Genomic DNA, 19368 nt, shown 5'->3' with positions numbered 1-19368 from the left:
ACCTGCCAAATCAACAGAAAAAAAGTGATACAAAGAGTAAGGTATATCTCCGATCCTAGTCCAAATCACTTCACCCGAATGCCGGGCCAATTCATGTTAGATATTGTTCTTATTTTTCCTTCCAAAACATGTAGATATTTTTTAATTCTTTATATTTATGATAAATTGAGGTCACTTAGACTCTCATGGTTGGCTAGATTGGCTTTGAGGGTCAAATCTTGCCAGCCATATCCTCTATAACGATGTGTTTATGTGATGAGAAATTGCAGTTGACTTTGTCTTATTTTCCAATTAAACAGGTAGAAGGTCAATATATGGAATTTTCCTATATTTTTTTCTTAGAAAACACATAAATAGAAAACTTGAGAATTAAAAGAAAAAAACTCTTATAAGAAAAAGGTTTCAGTGAGATAAAATTCTTCCGGGGATAAGAAAAAAGTCTCACTGGATCCGCCCGTCGGTCCGATGGGCCTAACCGGCCCAATTTTACCCCCCACTCGAGACAGCGAGAAAAAAAGCCGAAGACCAAATCATCACCGCGAAAACTATGTCCAACGGCCAGGATTCTTCATCAGAGAGAAGCGATGTACATGTGGAAGACGAACATGCTAATCTCCGCCTGGGCAACGTTCCTCCCTCTCCTTTATAGGGGACCGGTTCGTCTGCTCCTCCGTCTCCGACCTCGCCCCGCTCCCTAGTTTTCTGCTTATGTATTTCTTTCTCCTTCTCGTGTATTTAAAATTTTAGGAAAAAGGTGTGAAAAATATAGATTTCAATCTTCCATCCCGGTGTTCTTGATCTTTGTAGAGGGTTTCGATCGTCTTCGATTCATTTTTGGACTGGAGAGGACTGGGTTAGATCTCGAGCACCGTATGATTGATTAGTGGTTTTCTTTGGGTCTAGGGTTAGGGTTTCTGGATAGCGGGAGTTTGTTTCTTTGTTGTTGTATTCGATCTCCTTCACTTCGATTTTTGCCGAAGGGATTCTTTAGGGTCGAGGGTTTTGCTTTTAGATTCTTGGTCCAGCGGCAGGAATGGAGAAGAAAAAGGTGGCCGTTCCTCTCGTCTGCCATGGTCATTCGCGGCCGGTGGTGGATTTGTTCTACAGCCCCGTTACTCCGGATGGATTCTTTCTCATCAGCGCAAGCAAAGGTTAGGATTTCTTCTCTTGCCCTCCTAATTTGCCGTCTTTTCTGTTTACTGATGAATCCTAGAGGAGCAGTCTTTTGCCAATATATACTTAGATTTTTTTCCCCCACAAATAAAAAGGTACCACTAAAAGCGTCTGATCGAGTGTTTAGTATTTTTTTTGTATGAGCAAGCGTAAGTCTTCGAGAGAATGTAGAATGGGTAGATGGATAGTGATCTTTCTTTCTTTTTTTTTTCTTTTTTTTTTGGCGGTACAAATACACCCAAAGAGGTCAAAAGATAACAGTTCCTGGAGCGCTCTGGGTAAGTCCTCCTCGCCCAGCGAGAGGGTCTCTCTAGAATGGTTAGCCACGTAAAAGGCTACCCAATCTGCTGCCCCGTTAGCCTCACAGTACCCAATCTCCAGAATTAGTGATCTTTAATGTGATATATAGGCTGTGAAGTAGACGTTGCATATGGTTCATGCATATTGGTGGGTAGTGTTTATTTTTCAGCCAGAATTGAATAACCGATCTTTGACTAGCAAAAACGGACTCCTTATTCTTCGTCGATGAAGGCTGTTACGATTCTATCTTGGATTTACTGTCCGTGTTCTATATTCAAGGGATGGTTTGTAGTTTTGATTTTTTTCCAGAAATGCTTATTCTGTTGCTTTGCATGTGTGGGAGTACAGGTCAGTAGATTGTTTCTACTTGAGGTGTTTATTTTTTCATTTTGAAATTCATTCTCATCCTTGATTAGAGAAGTATTTGTCCGTCTCTTTTCCTCCTGTCATTTTTTCAACAGCTAGTAATTGATGAATATGAATATACATCTACACATGATTGAAAGATAGGGTGTTCAAAACTGTGTTAATTTTTTTTTTCAAATGCATTGAAGTGATTAGTCGGATGTGTTAGGTTACTTAAATAATAAAAGTAATTTTTAACTCTTCAGATGCCAGTCCCATGCTGAGAAATGGTGAGACAGGAGACTGGATTGGAACTTTTGAAGGGCATAAGGGTGCAGTCTGGAGTTGCTGCCTCGATACCAATGCTCTACGTGCTGCATCTGGTTCAGCTGATTTCACAGCGTATGCCATCTTACTTATTTTAGTGACTGCTGTTAAAGCTGATGAAAGAAACAAGCAGTTCAAAATGTGAATCGAATCATGCTTTTCATTTTTTTTACAATGATGGTGTTTATGAATGCTTGTCCAGTAATGATGTATCTCTACAGAAAAATTGCTTTCAGAATCTGCAAGTTCTAGGGCTTTTTTTTCCTAAATGACGATAGTTTGTTCTGGTTGATTCATGCTTCTTGCCTAAGGGCTTGCAAATTTCTCTTGCTTTACTAGTCTAATGTCTAATTCCATCCATGATATGCTCTAGGTTCTTTTTCTATTTCTGCATCCAGGGATGTTTAAATTTGTCCTGGATAGGATCTTTTTGTTTAATTTATTATTTAGTTTGAGAACCATGCAAGGATGTTTCTGGTTGAGTTTTTTGCTTCTGAACATCAGCTATATGACAAGGGAGATCTGAAAGAAGATCTATTTGGTTTGTTAAAATTGATGTATCATCCTGTAAAACTGCATCTTTTGAAAGCTATGAGGATGTTCAAACTCTCAATATGCAGCATTATTACCGTAGGCCACATTTGGTTGTGGAATATGTTAGCCCAGAGTAAATGGGTTAACTTATTCTTAAATCTCTTTACTGGGGAGTCAACAACTCTACCTTATAGCTGGAATAGTTTACCTTCAGCTTATTCCTACAAAGTAATTCTTTTTAACATTTTATATGCCTATTTGAGGGTTGGAATGAAGCTGCCTGCAAACAGTGTTTGGTGGGTTTAAGTGGTCATATTCAACTCTAACCCCACAGGGAATATGGCCTTAGGAGCTGGATAATACTCTTCACCTGCTTTCTCATAGCCAGGCACTACATTATCCTTTCAAGGGTTTAAGATATACTCACGATCCTATTTCTTCTCATTTTATAAAGTGCCACCTATTAAGCTCTCTGTCTAAGCTTGCTTCTACAGTGTATCAATTTTTTGGGCAACACACCACTTGTAAAGCTGCAGTATACAGACTTGTGGCCTGATTACTATCTAAAAAACACAAACCATTTTTTTGGTAATAACATCATTAAGTGAGAATAGATAGTGGTTTGGAATTATTGGAAGCTACTTGGATGATCAGCGTTCTGATATCAACATGTTTCTTGGACTGGTTATGTAGCAGTGGAAGCTCTTTATAATAGAGGGAGGGTGGATTAGCTCAAAGAAAATTGAAAGGAGCAAATTAGATTGGGAGAGAGCACTTCTAGTGCTCTCAAGAGCTCCATTTTGGCATTGGGGATTACAATGTCAAGGAAAGCATAATTGTTATTATGATTGTTATACAAACAATTTTAATGCAATAACTTCGTACTTGTTTATAAAATCTGTCTACTATTGTGAATTTTTAACATAATTGCATGAATCATATTTTCCCCGTCTTTGATATTTGTCCAGTACTGATGACTAGAAATTTAAGAGATGTATCTTTCAGAAAACATGTTTTTAAAGCTTAATGTACTGCTTTTGAAAAAGTTGTGGGTATTCATGGGCATCTTCTGTCTTTGAAATATGATTTCATTTTGATGTGCATTTAGGCTATTACTAATGAGAATCATAGCAATGTTGCTATAATCAGGATCAAGTCATAAATCATAAGGGGTTAACTTGTATGGGATCTTTGATAAGATTCTTTATGATTTTTTTGGACAATTTAGAAATTTCTATAAATAAAAGTAGATGATCAAGTCTAATTTTCACCATCATAAGGCCATTCATAGATGTCTAATGATGCAAACATTATGTCTAGTTATTTTAATATTTTATATACTGTCATATTAGTCCATATTATTGACCAAAACAAATGTGAGGAGATAGGTTGATGGAACAAATACAAATGACAAACAATATAATTATCACTAGTGGTATCATTGGAATTAATATGTAGAACCACCTTTGCTCTATTGCCTTTAGAAGGAATAGACAAGATTTCTTCCTTGCCATATTGTTGAACCTTATGATCATCATAACTTTATATTCTTAGAAGAGCAAGTAAAAATAACTAGATGTTCTCAGTAAAGCAAAGTACGCCAGTCCATATTAGCGATGAAGATTGTACCAAATACATGCTCGACATGTGTAGGCAATATTTCAAGTCAGTACAGACTCTGCTGCTACCTTACTAGTGTGGTGTGGTACGCCCCATACCAACAAATGGTACACTGTTTGAGTTGGCACAACATTCGTACTGTGTCGGTACAAGGTGTCGAGCACCCATACTGTGTCAGTACTATATGGATCAATATTGTATGCCTTGTACTACATGGTACAGCTTGATGCTTAAAATGCTGGGTACATAAATGATATCATGCATGCTAGTCAATTTTTCATCCATGACATGGATACCTGCTTGGGAATGTGGATGTGTAGCATTGCCCAGTATCGTACAATTTCATGACAGCATGTGACTGGCATGGCTATTAACATATGGCACTTTTGCCTTGGTGCAAGGATGAGATCCAAATTAATGATCTAAATTTTGAAATGTGGGATCCTTACATTATTGAGTGACAACTATGGGCCTTATATTTGCTATCCTTGCTAATTCCATGAGAAAGTACGAGTTGACATTAAAACATTATACTTAGTTATGCCATAGAAATGTTCAGCAATTGTCAGTTTGTGGACAGCTAACTTAAGCACGATTTAAGGTTATTGAGTTTATTTATCTATTTGGTAGGGGAGGTAGGTGTAGGTGTGCTGGTGGAAGAGCAAGCAACCTCATCTTGCCCTTTTCTTTACATACAAACCACCACCTTCCTTGCTAGGAGGATTTTTTAGATTAATGGCCGGTAACCTGGGCAAAGATCTGTTTCATGTGAGCTGCTTGGATTTGAGTCAAATTTTATATCTAAATATTTGGACTCATTCTATGGGTACTTTCTGGTTGACAGGTTACAGTATCTAATACTCATGGTTATCCAAAGTAGAGTGATATTTATGTCACCATTAGATTAATTCTTATTTAGAAAAAAACAATGTGAATCATACAATTTACTTAGGGGTCAGTTGAAGATTATATTTTTAGTTAAATAATCAGGTAGATCAGGTGATTTTGCTAGTATTAGTGGGCATCAGGAAAGCTGTGGGCACAAACTTTTCTCATAAAAAGTTGTCTTGCAATAGAAGAAAGTTTTGGGAATTGAGTCTGGATTCTTTCATGTTTTTTTCTTTCAGAAATTCTCTAAAGTTGGGCAGCCACTCATGTAGGCTGCATAGAGGCATAGAGCACTGGATGTTATAAGTATTATCATGTTGTTCTACTTAGGATCAGTTTATTTCTTTTAATATCCTTAAAATAAGAGTTATACTTTAGTTGGTCTTGCTTATAAACAAGAACTCATGCTTGTGATGCTTCTTGTATAATGTATGAGCACGTCTGATGACTATGTTCTGCAAGATGGTGAAATATGTAGAAGTATATCATGATGTGGAGCAACAACTTAAAGCCCGATAACTTTGTGTGATGAGGAAGATCAATTAACATGTTGCCAATGCTGGTGAGTCTTCTAACCATTCTAATTTCTCAGACAATTCAAGAGAGCGAAAATCCGGGAACAAGCAGTATTTTTTTGTTCTCCGGTAATTCATGGCAGACAGCCATATACCATAATTTTTATGGTGGAAGTGAGAGCTTGGTGTAGGGGCATTTAAACCCCTCAAAAAGCTGCACAATTTGGAAAAGTTAATGATCTTCCAGTCTTGGTTTGTTAATTTTGTTGATGAATCTTTTTGCAGTGCAGTTTCTATGATGTATATTTACATTATTTGGAGAGCATGGTTATTTGACCATGTTAAGATTCCCATCACTATGACATATGCTTACATATTATGTTAGGATGTGAAGAAAGAAGTGAATTTATATGCTGCGAAGTAAGAGCTTGAATACCCCTGTAGGAGAAGGCTGTGCTACTATTCTATTGACAACATGTTCACTTTGAAAAATTTTGTAGCATTTTATGGTATGCATGCATTAATTAGAAAGATAACAGTGAAGATATATGGACTCTCATGCCACTCTTGATTTCATTGAATTGATTTATAGAATAAGCCTTCACTAAGTCTATAGATGGCTCATCTTTTGTAAAAGACATCAATCCAATAAGCTAATTATATCAATGCTGAAAGATGCTTGAAAAACAGAGTGGACAAATGTTTCACATAATTAATCAATTAACTCTGCTTTAATGGCAAGCACACATTGTCATTGATAATTTAGTTTCTTTTTACTTGTTGCAATCTTGATGTTTTCCAACTTGAGGAAATTCCAACATGAGCTTCATTAAGTTGCCAAAAAGAATGGAAGAATCCAATTGATTGTTGTGATTTTTCTGGGAATTCATTCCAAGTATGTTATTTATTTGTTTTTATTGTTTTGTAGTTCAGGAAGTAATTCCTCGAGATTTATGAGTTTTCCTTCTCTTGTTTTTTACTATATCAAGTACAACTATTAGTGATTTATTTTACTTTTATTCCTCTGCATCACTTGATTGCTAAATGTCAGAACTACTTGTCATTTTTCTAACTCTTCATAATCTTCTTCAACATGTGGTTGTGGACTTCATGTGGATGAGTGAAATTTGAGATCATGAATCTGTCTCTGTGTTGATGTATTGGTTTCGTATTATGTCCTATTGGTAGATAAGCTTATGTTTTTAAGCCATCTCCATTGGTGATTGTGTATTTTGATTTTTCTTGTAGCATGAACTGCATGCCTTGAATGCAAATCAAGGCCTGACGTTTTGGCATGGTTGGTCCAATGTTGTTTGGATGCCTTGACCAAGCATTTCCTTTGCCCTCTGTGAATGTCATGACCTAAGAAGGCCTGACACAGTAGTCAGGTGATTTTATTAAGTATCCTATTTAGGGTGGTAGTAGTAGTAGTAGGAGTTGTGGTGTGATTCATGCTACTTGATTTCCTATCTATTGGATTTTATTTGGAGGAGCCCAAGTGAAACCAAGACAACTTTGAATACTGTTGCTAAGTGTAGAGCTTAATCTTGAGAAGTAGCAATTTTTGAGGGAAGGAGTGCTTGTGTGATTTGGTGCTTCTTTGGTGTTTGATCATGTGTTTTTCTGATTTGAATAGCCATTAAAGTGGCGACATGGGGCAGCTGGGTAGAGAAATCAAAGCTGTGTTGATTAGGATATTTTTTTTTATCTTTAGGTAAGAAGATATTAACCATCAGGGGCCTTGACATTAACTACTTAGGGATGTCCTTTAGCATATATGTGTAATAATATGTTGTTGATGAAATCACTACATATTAGGTGTCAGAATAATATCCATAAATGTTTGGTTTTTTCCTGTATAACATCTTGTGAGAATCAATATTTAATGAGAAATGCAGATTGGCCCTTGATAATCAGGAGATTAGCAATATTATATTGTATTTTGATATCTACAATAGTTGAATAAACACATGGATGGTTGGTTTTGTTGTTTATGCTAATAATACAGTTCCCTGCATAATGTTAATTGAACTATTATGTTATTCAATCAGTTGGATATAGTATATTTTTATATTTATTGACAATTAACTAAGATTCTTTCACCTTTACTTTTGTGCAGGAAAATATGGGATGCGTTGACTGGAGATGAATTGCACTCGTTTGAACACAAGCACATTGTTCGGGCATGTGCCTTTTCGGAGGTAAATGAGGCCTTCTTTGCTAATTGATTCATACAGTTCAATTTTGGATCTTAAAAACTTTTTTTTTTATTGGCATTCTATTGGTTTTCATTTTTCCTCCTCCAGTTGTCTGGTAGATATTTTGTGGTACCTAGACACCATATGTGAGGAATGTGCTCCTTTATCTTCTTTTTATTTGTCTCTTCTCCTCCTCCTCTTTCCCCCTATCATTCTATTGTTGTGGTGGTAGTAGTTGGTCTTGGTGTTTTTTTCATTGGTTATTATTTATTTATTTTTGGGGGGCTATAAAAGTTGACTTTTATGTTCTGTATGAAGTGGTTTATTGTTAGATTCCGAAATCCACTGTCTTGTATTATGAGTTATGCTGCAAGTTGCGATGCTTATGATTCCTTTGTCAGCACAGCTTATCTTGATATTATTGCTTTTAATTGCTATTGTAATTTGTGGTTGATGTTCAATCCAAGTTGCTGTATTTGCAAGTGTCTCTTAAATTCTTGCGATGAGTTGGAGCTACAGTGATACACACATGCAATCATACTGCAATTCAACACCTACTGGTGAATATTGATTAAAAATTTGGCCACTGCGGCTGTATTACCAAGACAACAGTTCAGATTTGCTTTTGTAAGCAGCTGGTGAATTTCTTTGTTAGATGGGGACTGGAAGCTCTAATCATAGAGATTCATTGCTGATTTTTGGTTTGTGTCTGTCTGGCTGTGGAATTATCACACTTTACTTGTGTCATAGTAATTTTGACCCTTTGGAACTTTTCCTAAGAGGACTTCATGTTTGTATGTTGGTGCATCTCAACCATCTGGCATTAGTTTTTTTTCCCACTCATTAAAGACTACCTGCAGGATACACACCTTTTGCTCACTGGAGGAGTTGAGAAAATGTTGCGGATATTTGATTTGAATCGTCCAGATGCACCTCCAAGAGAAGTTGATAAGTCACCTGGTTCAATCAGAACTGTTGCTTGGCTTCATAGTGACCAGACAATATTAAGCTCTTGCACTGATATTGGGGGTGTGAGGTGTGTTTATTTCTTCCTCGGATATTTTAATCTAATCTTTTTTTTACATTATTGTTGACCTACTTTTCTCTTCACATGTTTGTTGTGGTAGTGCACGGTATTTGTTAACAGACTTTGTTAATGTAGAATTGATGATGTCATGCTATTTTAGGTTGATCATATAAAAGATCAGGAATTATGTAGTATAATCCGACACCTAGTAGCAAATGTCAAACATTTACAAAGTTGCTAAAGTACTCTATTCATTTTTGCTAGTGTGGTTGTTTTCATTATCTCTTGGACTGTGCAATAACATGTCTTGACCATTAAATAAACTCATTGGTATGCGATCTTCTTTCACTCTTTCCCCCTTATCGTGTTACTCAACTACTGCACAGGTTATGGGATGTAAGAAGCGGGAAGATTGTCCAAACTCTTGAGACCAAGTCACCTGTTACGAGTGCTGAAGTTAGCCAAGATGGCAGGTATATCACTACTGCCGATGGCTCAACTGTCAAGTTTTGGGATGCAAACCAGTAAGCTTTCTGAGCACATATATTTTCATGCCTCTCTCTCTCTCTCTTGCTTGCTCGCTTGTTTTTGCACAGGTATTCTCTTCTAAATTTAAATTCCTTGATTGTTGGTCATCAGTTTTGGACTTGTTAAAAGCTACAATATGCCATGTACCGTGGAATCAGCTTCGCTCGAGCCAAAGTTTGGCAACAGATTCATTGCTGGAGGTGAAGATATGTGGATTCATGTTTTTGATTTTCATACTGGTGAACAGATCAGTAAGTCTGAACTATCATTTATACTTGAATTACTTGATTGTGGATGATTTCATTTTTATGATTTGTTTGGTTCACTGGATCCTGATAGCACTTTACACCAATGCAATAATATGGATGTTCTTTTGCCTGGGTTCAGCTTGCAATAAAGGTCATCATGGACCTGTCCATTGTGTACGGTTCTCTCCCATAGGCGAATCCTATGCTTCAGGTTCAGAAGATGGGACAATAAGGATATGGCAGATGAGTCCTGCCACCGCTGATGAGCATGAGGGAATTGGGGCAAATGGTCCTGGTGGAAAAGTGAAGGTTGTTGCAAATGAAGTTGCTCGGAAAATTGAGGGTTTTCACATCACCAAGGATGGACCCAGCGAGGGGTAGAATGCTGCTCTAGTAGATTCCTGAACGATGCTGTGCCCAACTGGGTATAAGAAGGTTTATTCCTTGTTGCTCATTTCTCACCTCTTCTAATATGCCTGGTTACAACCTTCCATCTTTCATGTGCTTTGTTGAATCATCCTTTATAAAGAAACTTAAAAAAAACCTTGTGCTGTATAATTTCGATGTTCTGATCCTCGTGGAGTTGTATTAGTGTGGTGGTGCTATATAAAAGGCTGTCTTCTATGCCGTCAAGAAGCTTACATTGTAAAACCAGAGGGGTTAAAAAAGGGGAGAAATCTAGGAGTTCTCCTTTGTCAATGCGGATCTAGAGACTAGCGCCCGTCCGATGTTTCAGGTGTTTATTTTTTCTTGATTGATTGATCGACTCAACAATCAATTGGTGCAAGGCAAGCAACGCTTTTGGTGGGAAGTGCATCATCCGTTGAAAATGAATCTAAAAGCCTGCCATGCATGGCATCTCGCTCCAATGGCTGCCTTTCAGCGGGTACTGGAAGATCGGATTCATTGCATAAGATCACAAACAATAAGATAGGTTGACTGGTGATCCTTGCTGTTGATGACAATTGAGTGTCTGTAGCCCTGTGACGCTCACAAAAAAATCACAGAATCCAGGACCCTGCTGTGGTGGTGTTGGTCTCGCGTTTGGGCCGGAGTTTGTGCTCTGAACCCGCCATGTGATGCGGTCAGAAAGTAGCTGAGTTCCTTGAATGTGGAACCGGACCTGGGTGGCCATTTGGCCAAGAGTATCTTGAACAGCTTCTGTTTAGATCCTTCCTAGGCCAAGGCCAAGGATGATGATAGATTACATTTACTGCAGTGGTATATGAATTGTACCCGAATTAGTTCAAGTGTCTGCTAAGTATTCCCCCAGGCACGATGCAAATCATGAGATATGCTGCGCGACTTGAAATCCTTTTTCAAGTTTCAGGAACATGCCATAACCGACACACTTAAAAATAGTGGGTTGGCATGTTTATTTGTCATATTTAATTAACAGGTGGAGCAATTTGAATGTATATGCTAATTGATGATTCTTGAACCAAGTTGACATATTGGCGGTGAGATGCATCAAAAGATAGTTCATCCAGTTTCATGAGTTTAAAATGCCAGCCAAGATAATGAGAAGAATTGTGCCATGTAAGCTGGTACGTTTAGGTTTGATGGACCGGCAAGGAACTTGACCATACCACCGAGGATTCTTTCTTTCTTTTTTCCTTTTTTTTGGGCAAAGATCAAGTTGAAATCTCACCCATCCGAGGATATTTTGAAGCTGAACGAGTTAAGCCGGTCGAGCACGTCTTTATCAAACGGTCGTGACATAACTTCCGATGAACTGTTGCTCGATCAAACGGTCGGGATCTCAGTTTATCCTGCTCGTAACATTCGTGATTAACTTATACATATAGTTCTAGGTCCGAAAGGTACGCGTTGGAGTATACAAAGCCGCCACCTCTCGTTCCTCCTCGATCGTTTCCCGATACCCCGATCTCTCTCTCTCTCCTCTCTCCGATTGTGTCCCCGTTCACTTCTCCGGTCGGAATCTAGGCGGGAATATGTCGGGCAAAGGCGCGAAGGGCCTCATCATCGGGCGACCGACGGTGAACAAAGACAAGGACAAGAAGAAGCCCGTCTCCCGCTCTTCTCGAGCTGGCCTCCAGGTCTCTCTCCTCTCCTCCCTCCCTCCCTCTCTCCCCCCCTCGATCCGATCCATTGAATCCTGTCCACTTTTTAACTTTCTCAATGAACCCATTCAGTATTGTTAGGATTTTTGCCATCGATCTCGTTAGGTTTTCATCAATGTTAAAACATTTCGAGGATCCGATATGGACCAGGAAGAAACAACGAGTACAAACCCCTGATTTACTACAGAGTATGCATGTGATCTCGAAAGAAAATTACAAAAAAGGAGTAGAAGACAAGAAGGGAATTTCTCATAAACTCATCAAAAGATGATGCATGCCATGGTGGGCTTTGACTTTGTGTTTGGAGTCTCTGCGGTTTCATGTAAATAAGCGGCGGTCCAAGAAACCTTTTCTTATGTTTTGGGTTCTAGATTCAGAATTTGGCGCAATGATTGCATGAGTCAATGATTTGACGATGAAAATTTATATGTTCTCTTCTGAAATTGATAGATGTGCGGATGAATTCTAGCATGCACCGCATCTCTTTTGGCTTCGAGCATGCTGCAAACAGATAGACGTAGAGCAGGACCATAACTCAATGTTCAGAGTAGTCGACAGTTTAATGAATATATTTTGTCGGCTTGAGTAATCACATGCAAAATTGCTTCCATCAAAATGATACAAATCATTACCATAAGTATGCCAAGTCTCTTTGCTGATACCTCATAATCACCGGTGCTTCCAGCCGGCTTCCCTCTCTCAGGAGGCGAGGACAAGGGTTTGAACCCTGTTGGTGGGCACTCCTACCATATTTCTTAGAAAAATCATCAACAATGCCTTTTCTTCTTTCTTTCTTTCTTTCTTTCTTTCTACATTAGGTTTGTTGTTTATGAGCATTTACTCAGGCCTAAAGTGAATCATGCAGTGCAAGTTTATACATTAAGTTTGTTGTTGATGAGCATCTACTCAGGCCTAAAGTGAATCATGCAGTGCAAGTTTATGCATTAGGTTTGTTGTTGATGAGCATTTACTCAGGCCTAAAGTGAATCATGCAGTGCAAGTTTATCTAGCTGATCTGCACTGAGTATTGATGCGATTTTGGTAAGTTAGCATCTGACAAGCAATTCCTTTTCATTATCCGACTAGCTTCTTTGTTCATCTTTGCTCCATAAGACGTGGCCTGCAGGAGCTCCTATCTTGCATCATTTTAGGAAAAATGTAAATTGATGAAGAGATAATCCGTCCAGTTGTAGTTGAGTGGATGAAGTGGGGCTTGTAGGACATTATACAACCAAGCTATGCCTTCACGACTTGTCATTGGCCAATAAAGTGGGCCTGGCGAACAAGATGGATCTAGTGGCAGCAAAATGTTGCTACTGCATATCTTGCCATTTATTAGATGGTGCACAGCCTGATAGATGAGACAGATCCTTTAATTTTCTCATTATTGCTACATATTGACCAGTGAACTTCTGCATTAGCTGACGACATATCCATTCTTCATTCCTAATATGGCCTTTTCACTTCTTTAGTTAAGTTATAGATCAGCCACATATGTTATAATTTCTTTCTCGTTTTGCTCAATGTTCAAAAGACAGCACTTGATCGCTATGTACATATGACCCGTATGGTCAGGGTTTTGTTGCATCAAGTAAGAGTCGACCGAGTTATTAATCTCTTGAGCTTAGTTATTACTTTTGAATAAGCACCAAGTTTTTGGTTGTCAATCGTTATGCATACAAGATCAGGCCTGGACTGCTATGTTGGTCTGAGTTCTTGGTTTTGAACTAGTCAGACAGGTCTCTCTGTTCATGTCGTTGAAATCAACCTGTCCATTCTGGCTTGCTATATAGACTGAAGACTTAACTTACTCTGGTGTTAAACTAGGTGGCGAAACATTTGCCTTTTTATTCAAGTTTTCATTGTGCATCCATCTGGCCTGTTTCCCTATTTGTTTGTCTGAAATTCAAACCAACCGTATGTCGGATATCTGTCAATCATACTCTTTTTAGCAGATGCATATCTTCTTGTCTCATTGCATTTGCATTGTTGTCATCATACAGTTGGTCACAGGGCACACAGCCATTGCCATAGCCACCTCAATCAAGAAAATAATTATCTTTCAAGGCTTTAAGCCAACCACACACCCCCGTGCCTGAAACATAGAAGAATATCTATGTTTCGACGATTTAAACCAACCACAGAACCTGGTGCTCGAACACCCCCAGGGAGGAAAGAAAATGACATAGCTAGTCTGCAGTATCTGATATGATGAAAAATCTGATAGCAAAACCTGACCGAAGGATCCCAGCAATCTACTTTCCAGTTTTTCCCTAATTTGGCAAGGAAGAGATGTAGCAAGCTTTAAAGTAATGTCATCAAGGGATTCTGCCTAGCTTTTTTTGCCATACTTCCAAAACTTTTTGAAATCATCTGTCAAGCATATTGCACAATGCAGATGATTATTATTGTTTGACAATTGTTATACAGTATTTAATTAGCATCCTTGAAATGAAACTAGTTAGCTGAAACTTTAATATCACAGCAGTAGAAGGCCGAAGGAGAGTTATATAAGTAGTTGGTTGGCACTAGTGTCTAGGATGTGGTCGATTCTTTTCATTTAGTATGTTACCATTGTATTGATTGTATGAAAAAAAAAAGAGTGACCCTCCAGTATCATATGCTCATGTATTAACACAATTTCTCCTTTTTTAATTAATGCTTCTCTGCAGTTTCCAGTTGGCCGTATCCACCGTCTGCTAAAGTCCAGAATTGCAGCAAATGGGAGAGTGGGGGGTACAGCTGCTGTGTACACTGCTGCTATTTTGGAATACCTGACCGCGGAGGTATTGGAGCTGGCTGGAAATGCAAGCAAGGATCTGAAAGTGAAACGTATTACTCCAAGGCACCTGCAGCTTGCGATCCGGGGTGATGAAGAGCTGGATACCCTCATCAAGGGAACCATAGCTGGAGGAGGTGTGATCCCTCACATCCACAAATCTCTCATCAACAAGTCTTCCAAGGATTAGTTCGAATCGCCAAAGCTCCACCTTTTTATTTTGGATTGGATTACTCTTTTTGCTAATAGCTACCCACATGAAGTTATAGAATCATGCTAAAAGCCCAGGGTTGTTCAGTTTCTTGTGACTTTGCTTATATTTTGCCGACCCCCATGGCCTGAAGGTAACTTTGGAGCTCTAATGCCTGGAGGACCAGATTTTGCTGCGCTTTGCTGGTCCCATCATGTTGGCTTTTGTGTAGTTATAAAATTGACTGCTGACTTAATAACTGGGTTTGTGAATGCCAAGATTTTAACTTGGCATGATCCAATAGCTTCAAAATCTGTACAGCTTCGATGCTGTCTTCAGGAAGGCTGCTTCATATGATCAATCTCGAGGGCTAAAAGCAGACACTCCTACTTCCCATGTATGACTGCTTGGCTATCCCTCAATATTGTTTGAGCTGTAATACTGAATAGAAAAACAACAACACAAAAGGGACCAGATCATGACATTGTCATAAAGAAAATGCGTTGTCATGGTACCTAGTTTTTCATATAAATGACTTGTCATGGACCTCATATTGTCGGGATAAAAAGCTCAATCATCAACAAGAAAACATTTAGAACTGTCTGCTGATAAAGAACTTCTTAGCAATTAGAGAGCTTGCTCGGAGCGTCTAGTTTTTACCAAGCATAGAAATTGTAGACCAAATAGATGAGATTTAAGCAGAGTCAATGGTTTAAGTTGCATAGACTAAACCACATGATAACACACAACAATTCATCCCTGACCTCTTCCTAGTCTAGCAATCCAGCCCATCCTTCCTTCGAACCAATGATCAGACCTCTACATGACTACACCAAGAAAGCTAGAAAAAAAAAACACCTTTCCTAACAAATTCTCCACCCACCCATCATAAGAATGAACCTACAACTGAATGTAAAATTATTGCAAGCCATGAAACCAGATCAAATACCAATTTCACCACCCAACAACAGCAAGGTCTTGCAACTCGCATTTCCAGCAGGACTATGATTCAGATTGCTGACACCCTTGGAACGTCGACTGGGAAGCTGTGTATCTCGTCCATCCAGGGGTTCTTTTCCTTTGCAGGATCGATCGTCTTCAAAGCCTTCCACACTGCACTGTTACACTTGAATCCTGATCCGAATGCTATCTGCCAAATTCTGTCCCTCCTCCTGATCCTTCCCTTCCCTTCCGTGTACGCCAGTTCATACCAGAGGGAACTGCTCGAAGTGTTTCCAAATCTGAAGAGCGTCATCCTCGAAGGCTCCATGTGCCACCCCGAGAGCTGCAGGTTCTTCTCCAATTCATCCAAGACAGCCCTTCCGCCGGCATGAATGCAGAAATGCTCGAAGGCCAACTTGAAATCAGGAATGTAAGGCCTAATCTTCATCTTGAGGATCTTCCTCCCCACCAATGTAGCAAAGAAGAGCAACTGCTCGGACATGGGCAGGACGAGAGGACCCAACGTCGTGATGTTGGTCTTCAAGGCATCGCCGGCAACTCCCATCAGATCTTTCGAAAGCGAGACACCGATTTTCCCATTGGCGTCCTCTTCTTGGGTGACACAGCTGAAGCACTTGTCATCAGCACCTTTGTGGGTTCGAACCGTGTGAACCAATTGGTACTTGGAGCGGCGGCGGTCGGAGTTCTTGTTGGAGAGAAGGATTGCAGCCCCGCCCATTCGGAACAAGCAGTTGGAAACGAGCATGGAACGATTGTTGCCGAAGTACCAGTTCAAGGTGATGTTCTCCATGCTGATGACCAAGGCATAGGTACTGGGGTGAACCTGAAGAAGATCCTTGGCAAGATCGATAGAGATCAGCCCTGCGCTGCAGCCCATCCCACCTAAGTTATAGCTTACTATGTTTCCTCGAAGCTTGTAATGGTTCACGACCATGGCAGAAAGAGATGGTGTCGGATTGAACAAGCTACAATTCACAATCAAGATCCCGATGTCCTTGGGCTTCACATCAGACTTGGCGAAGAGTTCATCGATGGCGCCGAACATAACAGCTCTGGCTTCCTTCCTGGCCTCGGCCATCGAGGGATTAGGAGGAACATTGAGGACAGCCTCAGGGAGGTAAGTGTTCTCGCCAAGGCCCGACCTTTCGAGGATCTTACGCTGGAATTCGAGGTTCTCTTCCGTGAACGAGCCCGTCAGCTTGGACCGCTCCATGAAGATTTGCCTGGTGCACTTCCGGGCCTCCTCCGGCTTGTAGCATGCAAAGTCGACGAGATAGACAGGCCGAGGACGGGTGAGGAAGTAGAGGGTGGAGAGGAAGACGAGGAGCGTGGAGCAGAGGATCACGGAGATGAGATTAAACCGGAGATGATCCCAGAGGTCGTGGAGGTCTTGGACAGAGAAGGTGGAGAGTTGGGCGGCGACGAGGACGACGAGGGGTGTGAGGAAGAGGTACATGCCATGGGTGATGAGGTAGTGGTAACCGAGCTTGACATACTTGAGCTTCACCGATTGCGTGAAGCTGGGGAGACGGCTCGAGGATGATTTATTGAGCAATGGTTCGGCCATGATCGGATTATGGGAAAATGGGGGGAAACTTGGGAGGGAGAAAGGATGCTTCTTTTTGCCTGAGATGAAGAGAGGAAACACGAATAACAAGAGTCCAAAGGGAATGGCTCTTCTTCTCTGCTACTAACCTAAAGAAGACTAGTTTCAGAGAGAGATGGAAAGGTGATCCTTTTGCTAAAAAGATGGCCCCTTCTCCGCGCTGCAACGAATTAGAGTGAAGCACAAAACCCTGCAGGAAATGTTAAAAAGGAGAAATTATAATTTAAAACAATGATTCGAGAGATAACAACCCACAAAAATCCCTGTTTTTGCCCCGGTATGAATCAAAAAAGAAAAAAAAAATCAACACCGAGCTATCCACATCTCAAGATCTTTGTTATCTTCATTTAAAAAAAAGCAAAACACAAAGCCAGATGAGGTAGATCAAGCGAATCTAAAAGGATGGAAAAAAAGAATGCTAAAACAGAAGGAGGAAAATTTCCGAGCGCTACAACCCATCTAAAAAGAACAAATTTGATTTTTGAAGACGAAATCTTACAAACAGTGAAACTAAACGTCCAACACGAATCCAAGTCGAAATCCGAGGTTTCCTAAACAGACTCAAAATCCAAAATCCGCGAGAAAAAACCTAAAGGAGACATTCAAATAATATATAATAAACGAATAAGGTGAACCAGACAGGCAAAAGATCTACAAATGTAGCATCCAGAAAAAAAGCTTAGCTTGTCCGAGGACCACGCCACAGAGTACACGAATTCTAGACAGCATCTACAACGAGTAGCGAATCTTTCAAGAAAAAAGAAACAGGAAAAAAAGAGACGGAGGGAAACAAATCCAACGAGAAATCTTCATGCATTCTGAGAACACAATCAGATTTTGACGAAGCCCAGATCGATGTACCGACCTCGAATCCGGAACAAAAATTGAATTTTGAACAAAAAACCAAAGCAATCTCTCTCTCTCTCTCATTTTTATCCGTTTGAAACAACAACAACAGAAAAAGAGACGGAGGGCGCAAAAAGAAATCAACATTCCACCAAGAAGAAAAATCCTGGAAGCGATCGATGATCTACTGACCTCGAACCCCGATCTCGGTCGGAGATCGGCCGAGAACCCGCCTCCTTAGGGAAGAAGAGAGCAAGGGTCCGAAGATATGGAACAGAGGGGCACATAACGAGGGGTCCGATAACCACATAAATAACCAAGAAGAGCTCTATTTGGCCAATTGCCCCCCCAATGTTCCCCTAATTACCTTCGGATTCGGAAAGGGTGTTGGGCGTTGATGGACGGTTAGATGGCTATCCACGTGTTCGCCGCACGTGGCCACGTTCCGTTATGGGTTCCCTTTTTTTTTTTTTTTTTGAGTCGCGGATGGTCGGGAAAAAAAGCGCGGTGACGTGACGGCGGCGCGGCCGGCTTTGACTAAATTCTCGACGTCTCCGCCGACCAAACGAAATAGGCCTGGATGCTTCGCTAGATGGCAACGGGCTGATGTCTCGCAGTCAAATTCATTATCGCTGGATTCTATTGCCCCATTTGCCATCTGTTTCCTCGTTTAATAATTAGTTCGTTTAATTGTCTGTCTTTGTTAAGTGTGTCCACGATGACTTCCGAAGGTGTTTTGCATATCGTCATGATGTTAGATTGGATTGTGATTCTTGAATTGACGGATAAAGAGATGAGTTGAAATAATGGTTTCTCTTGTTTGAGATGGGAGGCTAGAGAAATTTTATAAGAATTGAGACTTGATGACTACGTATCTAAGTTATTGACTTTTCTCATAATAATAACTAAGTATATTGTCCTATTTGACAAGAAAAAAAATCTAAACTTTATTCTCTTCCTAGCAAATTGTAGCCAATGAATGATAAGGAGAAGTCCAACCTTTTTCTTCTTGTTGGATGAAATAACATAGTTCGATAATAAAAATATTACACATATTTTATAAATATTGATATTAAAATTTAGTAGTTAGAAAATTACTTAAGAGTAGTTCAATAATAAATCCATCCTTGGTATTGTAGACATTAATTACATTGGTGGATATTAAGACCCTGCACGATAACATCGTATCAATAGAAG

At 39.8% G+C, this 19368-nt stretch overlaps 3 protein-coding genes across 4 annotated transcripts; 2 read left to right on the top strand and 1 right to left on the bottom strand.

Annotated features, from left to right (window-relative positions):
* Nucleotides 1–516: 516 nt before the first annotated feature.
* LOC103708801 (uncharacterized) lies at nucleotides 517–14597 on the top strand. Of its 2 annotated transcripts, XR_015987648.2 has the most exons (8): nucleotides 673–1151; nucleotides 2085–2220; nucleotides 7822–7903; nucleotides 8761–8936; nucleotides 9314–9451; nucleotides 9567–9706; nucleotides 9843–10138; nucleotides 14460–14597. XR_015987648.2 is itself a non-coding variant. In XM_008793891.5 (7 exons), the coding sequence occupies exons 1-7, from the start codon at nucleotides 1034–1036 to the stop codon at nucleotides 10082–10084; spliced, it is 1032 nt and encodes a 343-aa protein (XP_008792113.2). In that variant the 5' UTR covers nucleotides 517–1033; the 3' UTR covers nucleotides 10085–10261. The 2 variants fall into 2 exon arrangements, 1 of the variants encoding a protein (XP_008792113.2); XM_008793891.5 differs by lacking the exon at nucleotides 14460–14597 and having other exon boundaries at nucleotides 517–1151; nucleotides 9843–10261.
* Nucleotides 11523–14883, top strand: LOC103708802 (putative histone H2A variant 3). The gene is made up of 2 exons (XM_008793892.5): nucleotides 11523–11763; nucleotides 14460–14883. The coding sequence occupies exons 1-2, from the start codon at nucleotides 11659–11661 to the stop codon at nucleotides 14754–14756; spliced, it is 402 nt and encodes a 133-aa protein (XP_008792114.1). The 5' UTR covers nucleotides 11523–11658; the 3' UTR covers nucleotides 14757–14883.
* Nucleotides 14884–15449: 566 nt separating this feature from the next.
* LOC103708803 (3-ketoacyl-CoA synthase 11-like) lies at nucleotides 15450–18497 on the bottom strand. Its single transcript, XM_008793893.5, has 2 exons — nucleotides 18364–18497; nucleotides 15450–17515 (listed from the first exon to the last, which is right to left on the bottom strand). The coding sequence occupies exon 2, from the start codon at nucleotides 17284–17286 to the stop codon at nucleotides 15766–15768; it is 1521 nt and encodes a 506-aa protein (XP_008792115.1). The 5' UTR covers nucleotides 17287–17515; nucleotides 18364–18497; the 3' UTR covers nucleotides 15450–15765.
* Between the last annotated feature and the right edge of the window lie 871 nt (nucleotides 18498–19368).

The sequence above is a fragment of the Phoenix dactylifera genome, chromosome 5, assembly GCF_051530095.1.
Source record: "Phoenix dactylifera cultivar Ajwa chromosome 5, Ajwa_hap1_PhDact_Kaust_v1.1, whole genome shotgun sequence".
Lineage (NCBI taxonomy): Eukaryota > Viridiplantae > Streptophyta > Magnoliopsida > Arecales > Arecaceae > Phoenix > Phoenix dactylifera.
This window is presented reverse-complemented; position numbering and strand designations above follow the sequence as displayed.